General features: G+C 33.7%; 2 protein-coding genes across 2 annotated transcripts; one reads left to right on the plus strand and one right to left on the minus strand.

The window, feature by feature from the left end:
* Positions 1–16,217: 16,217 nt before the first annotated feature.
* Positions 16,218–16,844, minus strand: LOTGIDRAFT_129374 (hypothetical protein; the record flags this gene model as incomplete). The annotated part of the gene is made up of 1 exon (XM_009064712.1): positions 16,218–16,844. A coding segment is annotated over one exon (627 nt), but the record flags the coding sequence as incomplete, so codon positions are not given.
* A 1,506-nt stretch (positions 16,845–18,350) lies between these two features.
* On the plus strand, positions 18,351–20,312 carry LOTGIDRAFT_129214 (hypothetical protein; the record flags this gene model as incomplete). The annotated part of the gene is made up of 1 exon (XM_009064713.1): positions 18,351–20,312. One exon carries the CDS (start codon positions 18,351–18,353, stop codon positions 20,310–20,312), a length of 1,962 nt encoding a protein of 653 aa, XP_009062961.1.
* Positions 20,313–22,177: the final 1,865 nt, after the last annotated feature.

The following is a 22,177-nucleotide window of genomic DNA, read 5'->3' on the forward strand; positions in this document are numbered from 1 at the left end:
CGATCTAGATGAATGCTCGACGAGTGTGTCAACAGAAAGATTGGAACATGTGGTGTACAGTCTTAGAACTATCGTTAGTAGTTTGAAGATTATAAAGAATCGCCTTGAGGAAAATATTTGTAAATATATAATGTGACGAGCTGTGACGATTTAAATCTGTCATATTGAAATATTAAATCGATAATATTTCTATGAACAGAGACTCATGTGTGTAATGAATACTTTTTGCAAGATATTCAAACACATCATAAACAACGACCGAATCATTGCCCACAGACTGTAGATTCTGATATACCTACAGACAAAATAAAATAGAAATAGACCAGAACATTATGATATGATTAACACAAATATTCATTGGGTATAAGTTGTAAGTTTACAAAACGTGGGTATAATCTTTAACTTCTCAATCTACTAGATTTAAGACCTGTCCTGAATGAAACTGGCAGATAAGCTTGGATGCGGGTTGGGGTACATTATTCTAGAAGTTGACATTGTTGAGTGCTTCTTTTATGGAGAGTAAAGAGAAAATATTTTAAAAACGAATCTTTCATAGAAATGTTGATATGGTTTTGATGTGCAATACGATTTCATTTTGCCATTCATGGTTCGATTGCAGCTATGAAAACAATTGGAAGCCGGTGTTAGACCTTTGATCGCTAACTAACCTATCTAGGTCCAGGGTTCAATCCCGGCATAGGTCGAGATAATACCTTCGGATTTTTCAACCCGGTTTCACCCTGTCAGTGATGCAGGTAAGAGGGGCTGATCAATGTCTTACTCATCTACTATTGGCAAATCACATATTGAGTTTTATAAAGCGTAATTTGAAATATTGCATTCATTGCCTTCAATTACGAGGTTAACAAGGATGCATTCACCACTCGCGGAAACAATTAAGAATAATATATAACCAAATTCACAGCAATTATATATACATCAATGACAAAATTTGATGACTTCATTATAGTGAAATGAGATTTTTCAGAATAGAAATTATATCATTGAATCGGACTCATTTAGATAATTCAAGTCACATGCTGAAAGATACGAAGATATTCGGGTTTTGTCTCGTATCCTGAAAGAGGGCTAAGGTAGACGATTCGAAGCATATCATCCGTTCTGTTGCAAGCGCTCATGATAATTGCCATGGTCGTAAGATTCAAATTTCTCAAAAAATGCAACATGTGCATCTAACGGTAATTGCGATTTTCCAGTCGTAAGCCAAGTGATCGATGCGATGCTCACAGTTGCCGCCTGTTCCTGAGTCCTTTCATCCAAATCCAAAGAAAGATGAAAATGGCAAAATAAGTGGAAAGCAACAAGGAGGTAAGTTAATTCTGAAGAAGCATCGCATATTTAAAATTAGATTTGTGGTGCGTAAACGCAATCTGCATAGCGTGTTCTTTGTTCTAATCATATATTATACTTGTATAAGAGAGCTTAAATTAAATCTCCCAAGGAAACAATGTAACTATCTATCAATGTCACAACTTTATGACTTCATAATGCATAATAAAGATTTATCATTATTAGATTTATAATTAAAGAATTATAAGAAAATGAAATTTAATATCTTAACAATGAATTTTCCAATACATTACTTAATAGAAAATTTCGATATTTATCACGACTGCTATAAAACCAACTATCTATAAATTTTCTTCGAAGTAGCTGATGAGGTCTGCAACTCGATTATTTCATTTAACTGTGTAATAAATGGAAACGCCGACAGATAGAGCTAAGGAGTGCATTGAGTCAGAAAATTTTGAACCGTTCTAATGAATAAAAATTGATCCTTTAAATTGAAGAGATACATAAATCAAATTCTCGGAATTTGTTTTTTAGACGAATAATGCATTTTTAAACCTTTTCTTTATCAAAGAATAAACGATTTGGCTAACGTAGCTCCCATTGCTAAATTTCCCTCACTGTATACTGGAAAGCGTTTCAAATCCTTCGATAAAATACTTTATGAGTTCCATCATGTCAAGCTAAAATAATTTGGTATCTCGCATATTAGTACAATTGAAGGCGATCACGCACATCAAAACAGCTGGAAAGGGAAAGATGCCTACCAGATCACCCTTTTCCAACAAAATATACCTCAAATAGGCTACAGTCACATTGGTCAATATACTATATTATGCATAATCCTGTAATATACATGTATACGACCCTGTTTTCTCAATACGATAGATGTTTGTTTTTAATATTTTGAGAAATAAACATGAAGTTCCAAATGGGGTAGTTGTGTTCGTCATCTAGGCTTTACTTATCGTATAATGTGCACATCACCAGACTTTTTCAAATCTAGCGACAAAATACTTGATGAGTTCTATCATGTCCAGCTAATATAACTTATCCATTACTAATCAATTGCTGGTGATCACGCACATCAAAACAGTTGGATATTGAAAGATTCTTTACCAGACCACCTTTTCCACAAAATATACCTCAAATACAATCGCATTGATCACTATGCAAAATCCTGTTATATATATAAGACCTTGTTCCTCAAGAAATCTAATGATAGTCTAATTTCTGGCACGTGGATTTTATCTCTTTCTCTGATAATCTGCCTGTTGAGAAAAGATACTGAAGTTCCAAGAGAGAGGTTCTTAAGTTCGTCATTCATGCATTACTTAACAAGTGGAAACAAAATACTTGAAGTTGGCATATCGTTATATTTATCTTGTGTGGTGGTAATAATATTAACTGGAATCCGAGATAGATGTATATAGAAAGGTAAATATACCATAGTCTAATGATAGCCAAAGCAGATGAGTAATAACTGATATTGCCTTCATGATGAGAGAAGACCGTTATCATTCTTTATAATGGCATCGGCATCGGTATAATGACAGAATGTATTTCGTGCCAATATCGGTCTTCTGTATAAGACTCCACGAATAATTATCAAGAGCGAGTTCAATATTGATTGGAATCTAGAGAATGGCAGGCTTACATACTTCAAATCTTCGCTGGTATTCGGGCATTGGACTGAATCCAAATTATTGAACATTACAGCGTGGCTTCATAAATACAGGTGCCGAATTTTACAGTGTGCATTCGTTTCAGTGCTTCTTTAGTTGCATACAGCTGTATTTGTTACGATTGATGTGGATTTGAACTTCGATGTGATCAATCAATCAAAACTGTAAGTTATTTTACTTTTTATTTTGAAATAAACCAGTTATTTTCTTTGACCGAGTACACGTGCTTAGTTTTCAGTTTTAACCAATATGCAAATGACAAAAGGTGAGGTAACAGTTAGTGATAAAACGTCTTTCGGAACTTCAGGCAACATATTAATTTGGGTAGTTAAGAGTAGAGTTCAATGCTGTATAGCTTTGTATTTCTGCATCTGTTCAGCAATATGACATGTCGTCTTCCTGACAAGCTAAGGGGAAAGTGTATAAATGATTATGGTACTACCGAGACCTCATTCATATATAAATTGGTTATATGTTTCGCACCAATAATCTGGAACGACTTAATTATACCAGAGACCTTTCGATTCCTTTGGATTATTTATCGGACAACAACAAAACATATACGTTGATTAGTTGTTGAATAGAAACTTGTAACATTGGACAGAGCAATTATTGTTTTGGCCTGGGGAGCGATACAAAACAGGATATATAAATAAAGCATGCACAGCAATAGAATTGGGTTTATTATGAGGCTCACTTGTATGGCATATCATAGAAAGATGGTAATCTTTCGACTTAACTCGATTATTTATTGCTTACAACACACTTGGGGAAAGATAACAGAGCAACATGATATGAAAGTTAACGTGTTTAAAATAACTAAAATACCATTTCATTATGCGTAATCAGTGTCTAATAGCAACTGTTTCTACGGTGAATCGTAGGTTTCATTTGTTTTTTTTTTCAAATAATTATTACAGATCACCTGATTATCTCTTCCTCCAGTTGTTTTTAAATGCCAACTGTCTTATTGTAGATGGCGTCGTAATGAGTATTAAATAGGCTTAGACAATTCAATGCAAAATGTAGTTTCTACTTATTCGTTAATAAAGCATAAGAACAACTTTGGAACTTGGAATCCAAATAATATCCTTTATATTATGTTACATGTTACAGAAGAGATTTATATCTCAGAGAAATTCCCTTCCCCGGTGGTATATGAATTGACAACTTATAAGATAGGACGGGAACTAAATGATTGAGGTAAAAGGAAACGACGTTTGAAGGACTATCTATCATATGGTTTAAGCAACACGACTGTTTCTTAATTTTAAATTTTATAGTATAATATGCACATCCTTCCCAAGGGGCGAAGTAATAGGATTACTTTGATAGGTAGATGGAAGAGAAATTGCATCCTTGCGTGACAAAAAGCATTAAATTATTTCAATAGAAGCGTGTAGAGATCTTAGAAATGAATAGAAGACTGCTATTTTTGATGTTACATGTATAAAATATATATTTATCAAATATATGTTGTGTGAATTTTTCTAGAAGGATTAACACAGTTGAATTAGATGGTTTCGGAAGAGTAAGCATATCCTTCATATTTAGTTTCTCCAATTTTCTATGACCTGTAACGTTTGAAAATATAATTGACAAAAGTTTGTTGTGAGCACTGACTCACTACAAATGCACATACCAACACAAAAGGCGGATATAGTAGTGTTGAACTTGTGAGGGCGAGGTGCGTATTATGATTAAGATTATGTAACAGTATATTCTTATCAGGTGTTAACATATGTCTTATCATCTGATATTGACTCTGTTCCGTTCCGCGATATATTGAAGTATTGTTTTGCTTCTTCTAGATTTTTCTATGTTAATTCGATTTCGTTATTCTAATCTAAGACTCTCGTGGATTTCGGTGAATCCATAATTCGACATTTCAAGCACATCCTTTGAAAGTTATTTTTCAACGCCAAGCTTTTGGCAAAGTTTTATGTTTTACTCTCACTGGTCTATTTAAACTTTCTGAAGTGGTCTGGGCCTTGCAGTCGACTAAAATTTATAAATTTTTAATGGCATTTATTCTTAACTCAATTTAAACATAATTCATTGACATATTCAACTCACAACATTTCGAGATGAATGAAACTTGAGAAACCTCGACGTCTAAAGTTTCTATGTTTTCAGATTTCGGGGAAGGGAGGAATTGATTCTCTCAAATGTACAGGTCTAGAGTGGAAAAAATATTTCATTAAGAAAATAGAATAAGTGGTCTGGAACTGTTGGGTGTTTTTCTTCTTTGTTTTGATCTGAAATTAGATAATGGGCTAGAGGTTAGTTTTTTTTATGTACAAATTGACTTTAGTCTGCTATGAACAAGGTTGTCATTTAAGTTCTGTTTTTTCGAATATATTTATAGATATAAAGGGAATTTCCCTGTAGACTCTCAGAATGGGCATGCACTATCTTGCTTGCTCTATTACTGGTGGTATTGAACGGGACAACAAAGGGTGCTATGCCTACAGTATGGTGAATATTCAGCCCCATTGGTCTTCTTGTGCCCTGTGTCCCAATCCAGTGGGCTTCCCTAGCTCGACAAATCAACCGAATAAAATTATATCTGAACACTTTAATCGTAAACTTCCATTAAATTGACGGTGTTTCATTTTTGTAATGGATAAGGTTAATGTATTGGCGACCGGTTACATGCACATAAAATAGTACTTGAAAAGTATTAACACGCAGAGTGATACTATAACTCACAAATTTCAGTGCTGAATTAAACTTTACTTTGCATCTGGAAAATTTGTATTTCGAAATTTCTACTTTTTCAAAGACGACAACAAAACTAGCAACTTGGACGAAATTCATCACTTATGCTTTCGATTTGGATACATTCCGATTTACCAAATTAAACACAACTGAAAGTTAGAGGCTGTATACAGATAGGTCTATAAATGAAATGAGGTTTTACACCCTACTTGTCTGCACCAAATGCTTTGTTATGTATGTATCATTTCAACCCGTACCGGGAAAGTACATCAAATTACTAGATTAACCTAGACGTAATCGAATTACTATTGTAAATTCTTAAGAGATACAACTTCACCAGAAGACATTGGTCCCTCCTTAAACAGAATAGATTAAAATATCTTTGTCTATGTTTTACACTCCATTGCGAATATTCTCAACAACAAAAGACCATTAACGCGTGCGTAGGATATGAATAAAGTTTACATGTAAAATTGGATAATATATCATATTGTGTTCTGGGATGACTGAGTACACCAAAATGATGCACTCTGTAGTCGGTGCAAGTTGCGTTCAAAGTATACCATGTTTTTTTTTCACTGAAAACGTATATTTCACATACATATGTAAAAAAAACAGTCTGGTCTACAACAATTTACAGAGAAATAATTTGTATATTGTGTTATATAACTGTATTTTTCCTATTCCTACACAGATAAAAATCAGATCAAATCTAAAGCCTTCATTGCATTCACAAGCAATTCACACAATTTTGGCGTGTTTTGGCGAAATGTAACACTGGAGTTTTCCTTAAAAGATTGTCTTTTACAGGGCTGTTCTGGTGGAAGGAAAAGGTGTCATAGGTTGTAAATAGTATAAAGAGATGAGCAACGTTGCTGTCTTTGCAAGAATCCTTTAAAGGGACAGATTCGCCATCCGTTTGATCAATCTTACATTTAGTCTCAGAAACGTGAATTTTTAAGATAAGCTAATCAGTAACAGTGTTCACAAATCACCGTCGATAATTGAGCCTTCAAATCCATGTGTGTCTTTAATTATCTTTTAAAGTTTAAAAAGGCGAATCGTCTTTTCGTGAGACTCTGAGACATAAAGAAAAGACATGTCTAGCCTTTTATTTATTATTTTTTTTTTGATAAAGACTAAAACTTTAATACATAATATATCCAAGATCTAAATCAACCTCTTAAAATGGCGAATCTTTCCCTTTTAATGGCACGCTGTATAAAATGTCTTATGTTACCGTTAGGTCAGAGAAGTAAGCATTTAAAATCCAACAACGTAGACCTTTCTTATAAATTGTACCAGACCTTACACGTGAGATTATAAAATGTCGTGTTGCCAATATCAAGCATTAGAAGATGACTAAGGACATCACATTATTCAAGAAGATTTATTGAAAATATTACACACGATTAGGTAAATGTTTTACACTAGTTGTTAAGGAAATTGATTTGATCTCGTGAGACAGACATGATTCTGCAATTTAGATTTTCCATATGACGATTAAATTTGAAATTTTAACATACAAGACTTTTATTTATATTTTGTAGATATTAAATACACATGCTTACGATGAAAATTTGAATAGTTTTATTACTGAAGATAAATCATTATAAAGCAAATTACGAATTATTTCTGGAAGAAAGCATAATTATTTGTTTACAAGAAAACTTGGTAAGCAATGACGTAATCAATCTGGCATTATGATAAGAGACTGCTGTTCAAAATACAAAATACAGTAATCTTATTTCGGAAATACTGAGAACAGATGAGACCAGCAAAGACATTTCCTTGAAACTTTTAACCTATGGTCTAGACCTCTGAAAGATCCTGATTATTCCATCAGTAACCTGGAATAAATATATAACTATAAAATAGTAGACACGTTAAGGAACATAAATGACACTGTCAGAAATGTCTAAAAGCTAATATAATGAAAATCAGACATCTTGGAATGGTATTGACATAAGAAATAGTAATGGTCTTCACACGTCTATTCGTGTTATTAGTAGTGTTTGCAATGTAATAATGTTAATGGCGAGGATAAAGTGTTTAATTAAGGTCATATGAATATATATAAAGAAAAGTGAAATCTATACTTAACAAAATTCTGATCTTTCTTCCTCGTACAGTTCTGCACATATCGTACTTGTTGCCATTGAAGGTACCAGGGGCCACTTTAACCCAGATTACTTGATCGCTCTTGCGAAACTATGTATACTCGGAGGTTCTTGGCCAATGGTACTGGAACACTACATTAGGTCCGCAGAGTAGGGCACTATGGCTTTTCGGAGGTTCTCAACCCAAGGTACTAGAACACTATATTTGTTTTTCGATGTAGGCAACTGGCACTTTTGGAGGTACTATGTACTATTACACGAAGGTTTAAAACCTAGGATACTTGATTACTACAAATCATTCCCAACCTACCTAATAAACTAATACCTCTGAAATACGAGAAATTACAGCACAGAGTAAGTAATAAGCATATAGGTCAGTAGTCTTTCTCAATTATCAGATGATATCAAAATATAAAATGGTTTTTGTTGATGTGCGGAGTATGTCCACGTGAAACTATAGAAATAAGGCCATTAAAGATGGGTTTCCTTGTTTTCATTTATGAAAATGAAAATGCTAATACTTTCTGAATAGAAAGTAGAGGTGTTCTAATGGACCACAAATACCAGACTGCACATACATGGACATTTCTGATTGGTAAAAACTCTGAATTATATGCAAAGAGAACACAATGATATGATTAAGAATACATGATAATTCATTAGAAACACCAATTCTTCAAATAAATTGCTTAAATAAAGATAAGGAAACCCATCTTTAATATGTTCACAATATTCGCCTCGGATCCATTTTAGGAGGTCATGTAAGATGTCGTAATCCTTCAATATTTGATGAGGCTAATTTCAATCTTATAATTGACTCAATCTTGTTTTCAGAATCTAACAGATGTAATAATAGTAATGATTGGAAATTAGAGAACAGTTGATATAAAAACAGTCCATGTAAATGGTTAATGCAAATTGGTATGAATACAATTTATGACAACAAAATTTCAATTCCAAACAACTTCCAGAATACTGATATTACAGAATATGACTAATTTTTTTTGTATTGCGCCTTCAGAGAATCTCAGAAGATCGTTGCTTCATCTACTCAAATTGGATTAGTTATTTTTAAAGATACCACTCTGTTTATGATGCAGGAATACTGTAACGAAATCGCCTACACCAATAACATCTAAATAGATATTATATTAAACATCAAAACTTATTTCACAAAACCAGTTGAATACGAGAAAAAGACTACCTTAAATATTTTGACAAAAGGTCAAATATGACGTTTAGTAATGACGTGTATGTGGCTTTCTTTTACTGTAATAAAAGTAATGTACAAATCAATACCAATGGTCACATTTGTCGGTATGTTCTGTTCTGTTTGTAAGGTCAAGTTTCCAGAACACAAGTAATTAAGTATAATTATGGTAATTATATCATTATTTGTTAAACACTAAATTAGTTTTTATAACTATAGCGCAACTGTACACCATATAAGAATAAGGAATAGAATTGGGTTTCCAAAGAATAAACTTGGAATTTGATGTTATTTTTGTATTGGTTTCCAGGCGATATCATCATCTTTATCCCTCAAAGGTAATTACTATAAATAAAATGACACAGTTGTTCCGAGTAAAGTCGGAGCGTATGGTTTTAGCTTGAATATTCGTCTGACATTTTGTGATTTTTTAGTATTCGAAAAGTGTTTAAGGGTTTGTTAACAAAGGCATACGCTGTTTTTTTTGGTGAGTTTTTAATTGATAAGATAGCGAATTTGCGCTGTCGACATTCTTAGTATCATTCATCTGCACTGCCGCCGTGAAACGCGTCATATCACACGACTTCCTTTGTCATTGGTTCTCAAATCTACACCAGAATCCATTCATATGACTACGACAGGAGCAATAATTGAAGATTTCAAATTAGACTCTTTAGAGAGTGTACTCAACTACCACGGTGAATGTCCACGAAATCCAACCATCAAAACAACATGCAGGAGAGCATGTGTTAAAAAATATAATTCCCGGGGGATGTACCCCAACCCACGTACGTCAACAGGATACCACTCATCTACCCCAGGCCACTGATCGCGTAGGATTTGATCATTGGTTATATTTACTAGCAGGCCTATTTTCATTACATGAGCATGTTGCCGAGATCCAAGTAAAGTGCTTCGTAAGCCAGGTTTAGAATATTGAACACAAATCTGGTGGTTTTTGATTCTAAGTAAACATGTACAGTTTGAAGGCAGGAGTAATTCTGAATATGGCCCATCACAATTTCATTTACTCTGCTTTATGCAAAAATATTTTTAACAAATTAGTTTCATTTAAACTCTGATATGGTTTTTTTTTTAGACATAACCTCTAATTTGTTCATGAACAAAAAAAATATACCAATGTGAGAAAAAAATGGAAACGACAGAAGAATAATAAAAGATTTAAGTTAATTTAACTGTCGATGTATAAGGAAAGTTTTATTGGAAATGATTTAATATTTGTCCAAGTTTTTCTCTAAATTAAACAATAAGAATAATCAATAGGAATAAAAACTTGAACTCAAGAGAAATAAATTCTCATAAATTTAAGTTCTTCTGTCAATAAAAAAATATTTCAAGTCTCTCGTCTGAATACTTAATTGTTTTCCTTTGTATTATAAGAATTAATGGCCTATTTTCAATGAATAAACTGTCCACAGACGGGAAAGTATTTTGCATAACCAATAAATATATACCATTAAGATAAAAAAACAAAACAAAAAAAGCTAAAGGATTTAAAGCTGTTATTCAACACATAACTCTGATTTTGTGTAAAGTCTTAAAAGTTAACTATGTAATAGAACTCCATTTATGCATGCCATAACCTTTCAAAATGAAGATTTGACTTAAAGGGACAGTTGCGCCATTTTCTTCACCAATGATACTCAGAAACGGGATTTTTTTTTAGGTAATGGTGTTAAGTTCACCGTTGTAATTTGAGCCTGTGTGTCCACAGTTATCCGCGTTTGAATGTTAAAATGACGACTCGTCTTTTATGATACTCTGTGATATATACATACATATTTAGAAGTAGTGAGTAAAATTCTTAGTTTGAAATATTTTTAAAGGAATTATGCGATTTTCGTACATTTCTAGTACTTCTGAAGACTATTTGCATATATTCAAGACTCAAATCAACGCCCCAAAATATCGCAGCTGTGCCTATAATGTTCTCGTACAATCCCAATAACGTGCAGTTATTTCCAAGAATGTCACAGCCCGGAAGTCTAACAGTCCTTATTGTTTAAGAAACCAGAAGGAGAATTTTATTTCTCAAAGTAGTGTCCCTAGAAAATATTACAGAATATACATTATCCGTCTTTCTTGAAGTGTCTATTCGAATGAATATCTTCGCTTTACTTCCACTACAATGATTACTGAGGGTGTTGTCTTTAGAACACCTCAAGGGTATCCACGGCTGAGTCATCTTGTTACCTCTTACCAAAAGTTACCACATGGCAAAGAATTTTGATCCCTTAGTTGTATTGTCGCCTACTGCTTTAACATTTACACTAAATTTCTTAGCAGTCCATATTTCGCAGTCGTATCTAAAACATTGTATGTCGTTTTGATCTACAATATATTATCACGTTTAGATCGTGAGAAACAGAAAAATGTGAATATGATTTATTTCTGAAGATAATCAATAATGTCCAGTCAGAGTAGTAGGTTTTTTAAGATGTTTGGTTGATTAGTTGAACCAGTACCTAACAATGAAGTGTCCTTCATAAAATTACTGGAGACATCATTAAGTGCACGATAGAATTACGTTTCATTGAAGGATTTGTAGAATTATTAACTCGCAGTATCACTGAAGATAGAAATTTCAGATATGGGCAGAGTTATTTTCTCCAAGTCATTCAAATTAGATACGCTTGTGACTGACAGAAACATAGACTATTAGCAAATAGTGGTATCTGGAAGGTAGTCGAACTCCGAAGTTCCACGTATCTTCATTAAATTAAAGATTTATTAATTAAATCAATAGACGACCGGAAGGGTTGGAATGAAATTGATCTGTTATGACCGTTTTGCTCATGCAGACTGCGACACATCCGATGATTCGCCAGGCAACCCGAGCACACCAATTTGATGATGTTTGTTCCTTTCTGCTTCATGGTTATCTATATACTAAACTGATTGAAAGCATGTTATGATTTGGTTGGAACACGGTAGCAAATACACCTCTAGAATATATTATAGTGATATAAGTTTTTTACTGCACAGATATAAATAGGTCTCACATATGCAAATAACACAAATGCCAAAAATATTTACGTGTGTAGATTTCGTCGTTTAAAAAGAGCTCTTTAGTCATCGCTCTGACATTCTCGAAGCCGAACAAATTGAATGTTAGTTGAACAAGGGAGTTATGTTCAATATCGTAGTGGAAGAAGTGTGTTATGTTTTTCAATTCGCGTGTGATAAAGTGGTCTATTTTTGAACGTTTCGCTATAGAAACCAGATATATCATGAATTATCAATACCATGTGATATAAACGAGATACGTGTACGTGATTTTAACATCTAATTTGTCTAAATAATTTGTTTTCTTTCTCCATTACATTATTAGAAAAATATACTTTGAAACAGTTCTCAAAATGCACCTTTTAGAACATTCTGTCATAAACATTACAGAATGTAGTTAATGGCTGGTGCTCGTCTCATGTTGCAGACACGTGTTTCAGATATTAGATCCCCACCAGGACAGCTATTTTTGGATATATGGGTCGACTTTTCGTATAACGCATTACACAAATTGTATTCCTTTTGGTTGAGAATAAAAAATGATTGGAACAATGCCGTAAACCTGAAATATTTCCTTGCGCACTCAATGACTTTGCCTTCATTTGCTATATCTGGAGCAGAAGCGTATCACTTGAGACACTGTTTCATTTAATTTTATTACAGTACTTTGGATTTAATAATCCTGTTTCACTTACAGACCATTGAGACAGAGAATTAAGAACCATATAAAACGATTTACTACCTATTGAACGGTTACAATGCTCAAAGTAGCATATAATTTTTCATAACTTGTCTATCAAAGTGATTACGTCAACAAATTGACCGCAATGAGTTTAAAATGATCTGCGCGAATGGAGTTATCGATTGACACAAGTTATACAATACATTGCCAATTGGTTGGAAACATTGTACAAAGAAATGCAGCCAAGTCTAACCCTGTAATTTCCAAAATCCCATTAGTACAATTGATTCTTTGTTTCATCAAGTGACTTTGATAGGAATATCAATTTAATTTTTATCAAAAGATAACTAGTATTTTACCGATTATATTTATGGTTATCGGAAGATCAGCTTGAAAATAGATATGGTCGTCTTTAAAGATGTCGCGTTATGATAACCTGAAAATTCTAATCAGTTTCTATGCTGGCATTCTCAACGCAATGTCAGTTGAAGACTGTCAATTTTGATAGCCAGTTTTTCAATGAGGTACCGTCAAAATTAATCCGCTTGATGGCGCTGTAGCAAAGTTCGACATCTCGGTTGCGACTGAGGTATAGATTTAAAAGCTAGATTTCTGCTTTTCTGGGCATAGAATGATAAAAAAAAAACTCAATGAAAGATGTATTAATCCATATTGATAACTAGGGTTTCTTACTACACTACCGCGCCACCTAATGACTGACTCAATTCATATAACATGCAATCTGGTCTGGATAATGTTTCATAAGATATTCTGGATTTAATGTACAATAAAGTCAAACAATTTCCTAACAGAAATAATCAAACAGTAAGAAAACACCACAACCTGTTAATTAATTATAGAAGTTCCTTTACTCTCAATTTATGATTATGAAATGAAGCAGAGCTGCAGGAAATTACAGAAAACATTTATTTCTGCTATGCTTATTATATCGTACAAAATCTAGTTGCAAATCCTGTCGGAAACTTTTTCTGGAACGAAACAATAAATTTAGATTAATGGAGTTTTACGTCCTGTCCGAATGAATGCCGACAATGTAATGTGGTGCGCAGGTACACCAAGATGGTCTCGGGATTTAATATGTAATAAATGGTCTCGGTTAATTGTCCCTAACATCTAGTTAGAAAACAATCAAAGTTAGATTAGAATATTACATTCTGTTCTATAAAAAAGGCCCGTAATTTTAATAGCGAGCGTTTTCTTCCCCTAGTGGTTATACCCGTTTCCTCCTCTGTGAGAAATAACAAGAAATTGAAAAACCTTTCAATTAAGAAACGTAGTTACTGTATACCATTCACATACTTACATGTTTGAAATATTTGATTCCACAACCCAATTCACCTTGTCTAGACAACTTCCAATCATCCTTTTCCTGCTCTATTGTGAGTCTATTGCTTTCCAAATGTTTCATGCTTCGTTAAAGGAAACGTAATTAGATGAAACGTGGCTCCAAGTTTAAATAGCAGTCTTGAAAAGGTTCTGGCGACCTTTAAGAACAAATTTAAGTATATCAAATCATTGACCATTCTGACGACCTTTATTCCAATTCAATGATTATTAGTTCCTCGTTATTAGACGCAGGATATCAACGTATCAGCTTCGCATCAGTTATTACACTTTGGCTTTAAGCTCAATAAATATTGTGTACATAGAGATGTTTATATTCATTAACATTGATATAGGAGATTCTTATTGATCTTTGATCTATTACCTCAAGATATAACAGCAAGGCGGAAGCTGGCTTCTTTATTTTATGGCTGTTTGAACTTTACCTGATCTTAAAGGCCATGGTTTGCCACTTTTGGGGTTGATTTGTGTCTCGAATATATGTAAATAGTCTTCAGAACTACTAGATCTGCACGAAAATCGCATAATCCTTTCAGATATACCTCAATCTAGAAATTTCACATTTCTATCTCTATATGTCTTTTCTGTATACACAGGACTCAAGAAAGGATGAGTCGTCATTTAACATTCAAATGCGGATAATTCTAGACAAACATGGGTTTGAATGCTCAAATATCGATGGTGAGCTGTGACACTATTACTGAATAGTTTTTATTAGGAAATAAAGACCTAATTGTAACCCATTATAAATTGAAACATTGATTGTTAGACACGTTTTAATAATGATATTTTGTGTTTTGTGTATTTCAGACAAGGCATTCCAACGCACTGATTGCACAAAAAGCATCCAGACATCAAAGTCCGCCCTGGCCTAAAAATTAAATTTGATATTACACCAACGGGAAACAACAGTCCCAAATAAACGAGTTTAAAAGGTTAAGTATTAAACTCTGTTTCCACTTGAAAGACATGACCTCACCTTCAAATGGACTATGAATGGAAACCATATGAGACCAAGGTAAGAACGAAAAAAGTACATCCAGTAAAATTATTATAGTGAAACTAAATAGATTATATTCAGATAAAAGAAGTGAAACATTTCCTTTACAAATCATCAAGAAATTTCCTGGCAATCCATATAGGAAAGTTACCGACGAGAAGATTGTACGGGGAGTTGATTTCTCGGAGATAAGATGGGATAAAAGGAGATCTAAGTAATTATTAGAGCTATATAAGTCGACGCCTGCAGTGTTATGAACTGTAGGTTTTAAACAGATGGTAGATAAGACACCCTGCCATACTAATATTCTATGATTAATACCAGAAGTACCTTGTCTGAGTATTTCCACATATTTCTTTTATTTTGGCAGGTTCGGCAATACATCAACTATACATATTTTCACTTATGATAGAAGGTGGATTGTGAAAACAAGTAGATGTTGGTTCTTATTGAAATACAACGTGATTTAGAATGGAATGTGTATGTTTGAAGGTACATCAGTGTTACCTAATAAATTCGCTGATATTGAAACTGTAATCAGACTGTCCTTAAATACAACGTGAATGTATGTGACGGAGGTGTCTATTGAAAGTTTGTATAAACAATTATGTGCAAGTTCGAAAAGGTTCAATTCTAACCTAACACTTAAATCATGAAAGGATAATGTCAACCACGTTTTAGAGGTGCAAGAACAGTATCAAAAAACCAAATAGGACGAATTTTCAAAATTTTGAATTTGTCGACATCAAAAGATGGGAGATTTCTATTGCGAGTGTGGGTGTTTAAACGATACAAAAGAAATCGACTTTGTTTATTGTTAGCGATTCAGAGCAAACAACCTTAAAACTGTGGTGAGGTATTTCAAAATATTTGTTTAGGCGGGTATACAGAAACGAAAGTTGATACGCTTATATTCTGGATTTGATTGGTGAATGACTGCTAGTGAGTTATATAGTGGAACGTCGAAACTCAGGTGAGATTTTATTCACTAATGAGCTGTAAAGCATCCTTATTTGAATTGTGAGAGATATATCAGAGTATTCCAAATACAGATTGTGTGAGATTGTATAGTATTCCAAATACAGACTGTTTCAGATTATAGAGTATTCAAAATACAGACTGTGTGAAGTACTAGAGTATTCCAAATACAGATTGTGCGAGAAACTTTAGTATTCCAAATACAGATTGTGTGAAATACTAGAGTATTCCAAATACAGATTGTGCGAGATTCTATAGTATTCAAAATACAGATTGTGTGAGATACCATAGCATTTGAAATACAGATTGTGCGAGATACTTTAGTATCCAAAATACAGATTGTGTGAGATACCATAGTATTTAAAATACAGATTGTGCGAGATACTTTATTATCCAAAATACAGATTGTGCGAGATTCTATAGTATTCAAAATACAGATTGTGCGAGATACTTTAGTATCCAAAATACAGATTGTGTGAGATACCATAGTATTTAAAATACAGATTGTGCGAGATACTTTAGTATCCAAAATACAGATTGTGTCAGATACCATAGTATTTAAAATACAGATTGTGCAAGATACTTTAGTATCCAAAATACAGATTGTGCGGGATTCTATAGTATTCAAAATACAGATTGTGTGAGATACCATAGCATTTGAAATACAGATTGTGCGAGATACTAGAGTATTTAAAATACAGATTGTGCAAGATACTTTAGTATCCAAAATACAGATTGTGCGAGATACTAGAGTATTCCAATTACAGATCGTGTCGCGTTCGATGATCCAAAGGTGAATGTTGTGTAACTGTGAACTAAAATAGCGGTAATGGATTTTACATTAGCCATTGTAAAAGAACGTCGAAGAGCATTTAGAAACTTAACTGTCTGGAAAATGTATCACATATGTATACAGCTTTTACATGTGTAGTGACATTATGCTTTGTAAAAAGTATAGTGGTAAGGTGTTTTACAAAAAATGCATTAACCTATAAAATTTTAACATGCAACTATAAGTATTACTGGCATTTCGCTTAGAATATTCAACATACTTTCACCTAGATAAGAAATATCATTTATAATGTTATATTAATCGTTCATCTGCACGAGTTTACTTAACCCAGGCAGATAAATTCTGTTACAAAAACAAAACCACTTTGCATTGCGTGCAATAGTGTATTCTGTTACAATTTTATATAAAATCGTACTGAAGTTGCATTCGACGTCTTAAATTAAGAGTAAAAATATTGTTTTGTTGAAAACTATATCCTCTTAGATTATGGAACAATCTCTCACAAGATTTATGAGGATAGCGAATAGCAAACAATCTAAATATATTGTAATGTCTTCAAGCGATTTAACAAAGTAATTGTTTGAAATTTTATTGCCAAGTTGTTGCAGCTAGTATAAAAAGAATTATTCAGGTTTCAATATTTCCACCTTGTTTGAAATGTGTTCCTTGGGGAATAGTTAAAGTTTGTCGAGTGAAAAACATTTAACAAATGGTTTTTGCCTTTCTCTCTTCGATGCGTAATAAAAATTTTATCCTTATAAAATACACATCTCAGTGGTATTCAGAAAGTCATTAAACGATAGGTTCAGTATTTTCTGTTTGAAATCTTCAGGAGTAAACAGTATACCCATTGCCTGATAATGTTTACATGTGTTTCACCGCGTGATTCTAATTAGACCAATTCAAATGGATTCGCCACATGCTTATTTCGTAATCTCCAGTAATGCAACAGTGGAAGATGGTTTCTTTCACTGAAACAGTAATTTAATTTTAACCCTTTGATCGATATCCAATGTGTATTGATTTGGTGGCATCGTGAAGTGGTTTAAAGCTTGTATCTAATGCGATGTTTCCGATTTGCAGTGTGAAATAGTGACAATTATCGGGTTTCTGATTTGGTTCAATGCAACGCCTTTGTGTTTTACAGAAGGTTCAAACGTGTCTACACTGAATTTTCTTATGACCAGTTTACACAAGCAGAGCACATCCACTTTAACTATTCATAGATGGTGCTTCGTTGTTTTCTTCTCTAAATTTCTGTGCTAATGGACATTTACGTATCAGAACGTGTGTACATTTTCCAATTACGTCACAACTCTCACTCGTGATCAGTATTCATTGAATTCACGAAGAAATAATATTAGCTTCGAGCTGTATATTATTAACGTCTGGAAAAACTAAGCTTCTGAATTCTTAATATTATTCTAGAAAGATGATATTTATGTGGAATTGAACACTATGTCAAATTATAACGTGTGTCCCGGTTATATTTACCGAACTAAGAGACGAAAAGCTCTATGGCTGTGCTTTATTTGCTCGTTAATTCTCTTGTTCATAAACCTCATCCCGAGAGACACCAATCATCACAGCAAGGACTCGGAAGTCGATCCTGGTTTTATTGCCAGATTTAAAGAAAGCTTAGAAAAACAATCTGGTCAAACTTGCGTTCATCCGCAACTTGATCCGTTTCACCAATCAGTCATGAACTTTTATCGAACTGTGCCTAAAGTGACATGTAGTCCCGAAGAAAACTGGGTTTACGTAGTCAATGGAACTTTTAGAATTTCACGTCGAGCTGTTCGTAAATATGGTAAAATAACTTGTGAATATGCACCAGTGGTTCGTGGAACCAGTGACTATACCGCTCGACATATGGAGCATATAAAACCAATGCCAGATGGCTCGGCACTCGTAATGGATTTTTTCAAAGTGGCATGTGTGTCAATCAATGCTAAAAGGTACTTTAATATCCACGCAGGCATATCTTTCAATAAGACAGTCCATGAAAGACATTCTAAGGTAAAACTGCCGAAAAATGCTCTCGGTTTGGATGTCTTAATGTTCGGATTTGATTCAGTGTCACGAATGTCGTGGATAAGACAATTGCCCAAAACTCGAAATTATTTCCTTAACACTCTAAAAGGTATTGAATTAGAGGGATACAATATAGTGGGTGATGGTACACCACAAGCTTTATTGCCAATACTCACAGGGAAAACTGAAGAGGAGCTACCAGAAGCACGGCGTGGTCATGATGGTGCTCAGCCGGTTGATGGTCATCCTTGGATTTGGAAAGACTTTAAAAAAGCTGGATACGTCACAGCATGGGCAGAAGACATGGCATCCATAGGAACTTTTCAGTACCGGATGATTGGTTTTAAGGAGACACCGACAGACCACAATATGCGACCGTTTTACCTTTCAGCTGAGAGGATGTATGGAAGGAATAGACCTTACTGTTTAGGATCTGTGCCGAGACACAAGACGTTTATAAATTGGCTGGGAGATGTGTTCAACATGTATGGTTCGAAAAGTAAATTTGTGTTTGGTTTTCACGGTGAAACTAGCCATAATGATAATAATCAAGTTCAAATCGTTGACGAAGACGCAATGGAGTTTCTAAAATCACTCGAAGATCGGAACCTTCTTAATAGGACTATTTTAATCTTGATGAGCGATCACGGTGCCAGATTTGCTGATATTCGTCAAACTGCTCAAGGAAAAGAGGAAGAGCGGATGCCATATTTTGCTTACAGGTTTCCACCTTGGTTCGAAAAACAATATCCAGAAATCATTCAAAATTTTAGGAAAAATTCGCGGAGATTAACAACACCGTTTGACGTTCACGAAACATTCCATGACATACTGAACTATAGTAGTGCTAAACTTGGTGATTCAAAAAGAAGAGGCATTAGTCTCTTTCGCGAAATTCCCAAAGAACGTTCCTGTGCAGATGCTGGAATCCAACCTCACTGGTGTGCTTGTCTGCAATGGTTGGAAGTAGATCAGTCCGATCCCGTGATAAAACAGGCAGTGACTACAGCTATAGAAACTATTAACTCATATACCGAGCCACATAGGTTACAATGCAGCAAATTAAAACTCTTTCGTGTTACTCGTTCCGTTAAATACGCTACAAATTCAAATATACTGAAATTTAAATCGAGTTCCGACCATGATGGACGTGTCGCGGATTTATCGGGTAACACCCAAGACGACGAGGATTACTATCAAATAACTTTCATTACGTCACCAGGAAACGGTCAATACGAGATGACCGTAAGACATTGTTTAAACTCTAGTCAAATTGTTGTGAGTGAAAAAGAAATAAGTCGGATAAATCGATATGGTTCCGATCCAGCTTGTATACAAGACGAATTCCCTCATTTAAGGCCTTATTGTTATTGTATCAAAACGTGAGTTGTGTATGTAAAATAATTTATTGCTTCTGTTCACTTTTGCCTTAAAAATAAAAACGTAAAAGGAATAACCAAAAAATAATATTGCCTAAATACAGTCTTATGATTTGTCTCAAAATTTGTAGTTTCGAATCATCAGCAATTGAAATCCTTAAAATGCTTCAATATGTCAGTAGGACGAACCTCTCGGGTCAAAATCGGCACAGTTTTTGGCCATTTTAAGATGGAGGTGGAGTAGGCAATCAGTCTATTCCCTCTTGCTGCAAAATTTGGGCTAAGACCAAAACTTTAACATGATGTTAAACATCAGAGATGTAAACTTGCAATTTGAACTATACAATGGTGTATTTTATCAATGTCGCCATTGATTTGGTGTCTTCATTTTCAGTATTAGTCGAAATCATTCCTTACAATTGTCGAAGGCATGACACGGAGAGACTCTTTGGTGTTATTAGTCCGTGTGTCACTAGAAAACAGGTTAAAGCATGTTTCAAAATTTCATTCTTTTAACTTTAAGTCTTAAATCGTGACGTGTGTATATTGGTGCGGCATACAAATTAATGCGTTTATTATAATGTATACTATATTTGTAACATGCGAAACTATAGGTCAACCATAAAAAGGGAAATTACTTCAATGTCGTCAGTTCTCAAAATTTATACGTTAATATTGTGTATAAAACGAATCACGCTTGCGACATACATCTATCGTAATGGTTTTTTTTATGTGTGAGAAACTATGGTCTATGTGATAGGCAGAAGATGACCTGATAGTATGCACTTGAATGAACAAAAGTCTTGAAGAAGAAGTAGCTAGTCAATAACTAGTAAGAATGTTGCCTCGGGCCATCCCTCTGTCGAGAAGTTTTTATCGATTTGACTACTCGCTTCATTCAAGTTGATTCTATTATCTGAATCTGACTAAACCCCAATATAGTAATTTGCCCTTTAATTCGTCTAATCGCGTTTTCCAACGATTTTTACTCAGTGACAATTTAATTTTAACCACGTTTATTGGATTTCTGGCATTCTATTTTCTAAAGCCGGTATTCATGAGGTATCCAGAGATAAATGTTCGGTCAAATCGAAGGCAAGCAGTAGTCAGACAAATAAATCAAGACTCTTTGAAAGATACAAATTAATTTAAGCCGTTTCAATCCTCTGGTTTTGATAAGAAGTCGCTCGAATTTCCTTTCATCTCACTGTACGTCAAATTCGAACTGAATAAACGTGACATAATAATTCCAATACGCTAATCTACTGTGGTGTTGAGTTTCCATATTAGTAGTTGGTCTTGTATCACAACCAGTTCTTACGACGGGGCTTATTTCATACCGGACACAATCGCTCACAAAACAACGCTTATGCATCTATTAAAAATCCTGGTAATGAATTGAAATTTTACGAATACTAACATGAATATTCAAAGATTGAAATAGAAGGTTAATGTCAACTGTCCTGTAAGACAAAAACGTATTATAAATATCACAAATGTGTGTAACGGAGGTACTTATAAATCAAATGATAACATATTTACAGGATTGATGAACAAACCATCGCTCTTTTCTAAATACAAAATTTTAAATATACAATATTTTGTAATATTTTGAAATTCATTTTTGAACATAGCTCAAAAATTTCACAACAAATTAAGCGAATATCGTTAACATGAAATATTTGATTCAAATTGAATTTTCATACTTATGTTATTGATATTTACATTAATCTGACAATACATAAATTTCAACATTAATTTGGTTAAATTTAAATTATATTTGATAATAAAAATCTGATAATAAAAGGGGAAATAATCCATGGTAATATCAGACAATATTTGAATTCTATTACTCGTCTCAGTGTTATATAC

The sequence above is a fragment of the Lottia gigantea genome (assembly GCF_000327385.1).
Source record: "Lottia gigantea unplaced genomic scaffold LOTGIsca_64, whole genome shotgun sequence".
In the NCBI taxonomy this organism is placed as follows: Eukaryota; Metazoa; Mollusca; class Gastropoda; family Lottiidae; genus Lottia; species Lottia gigantea.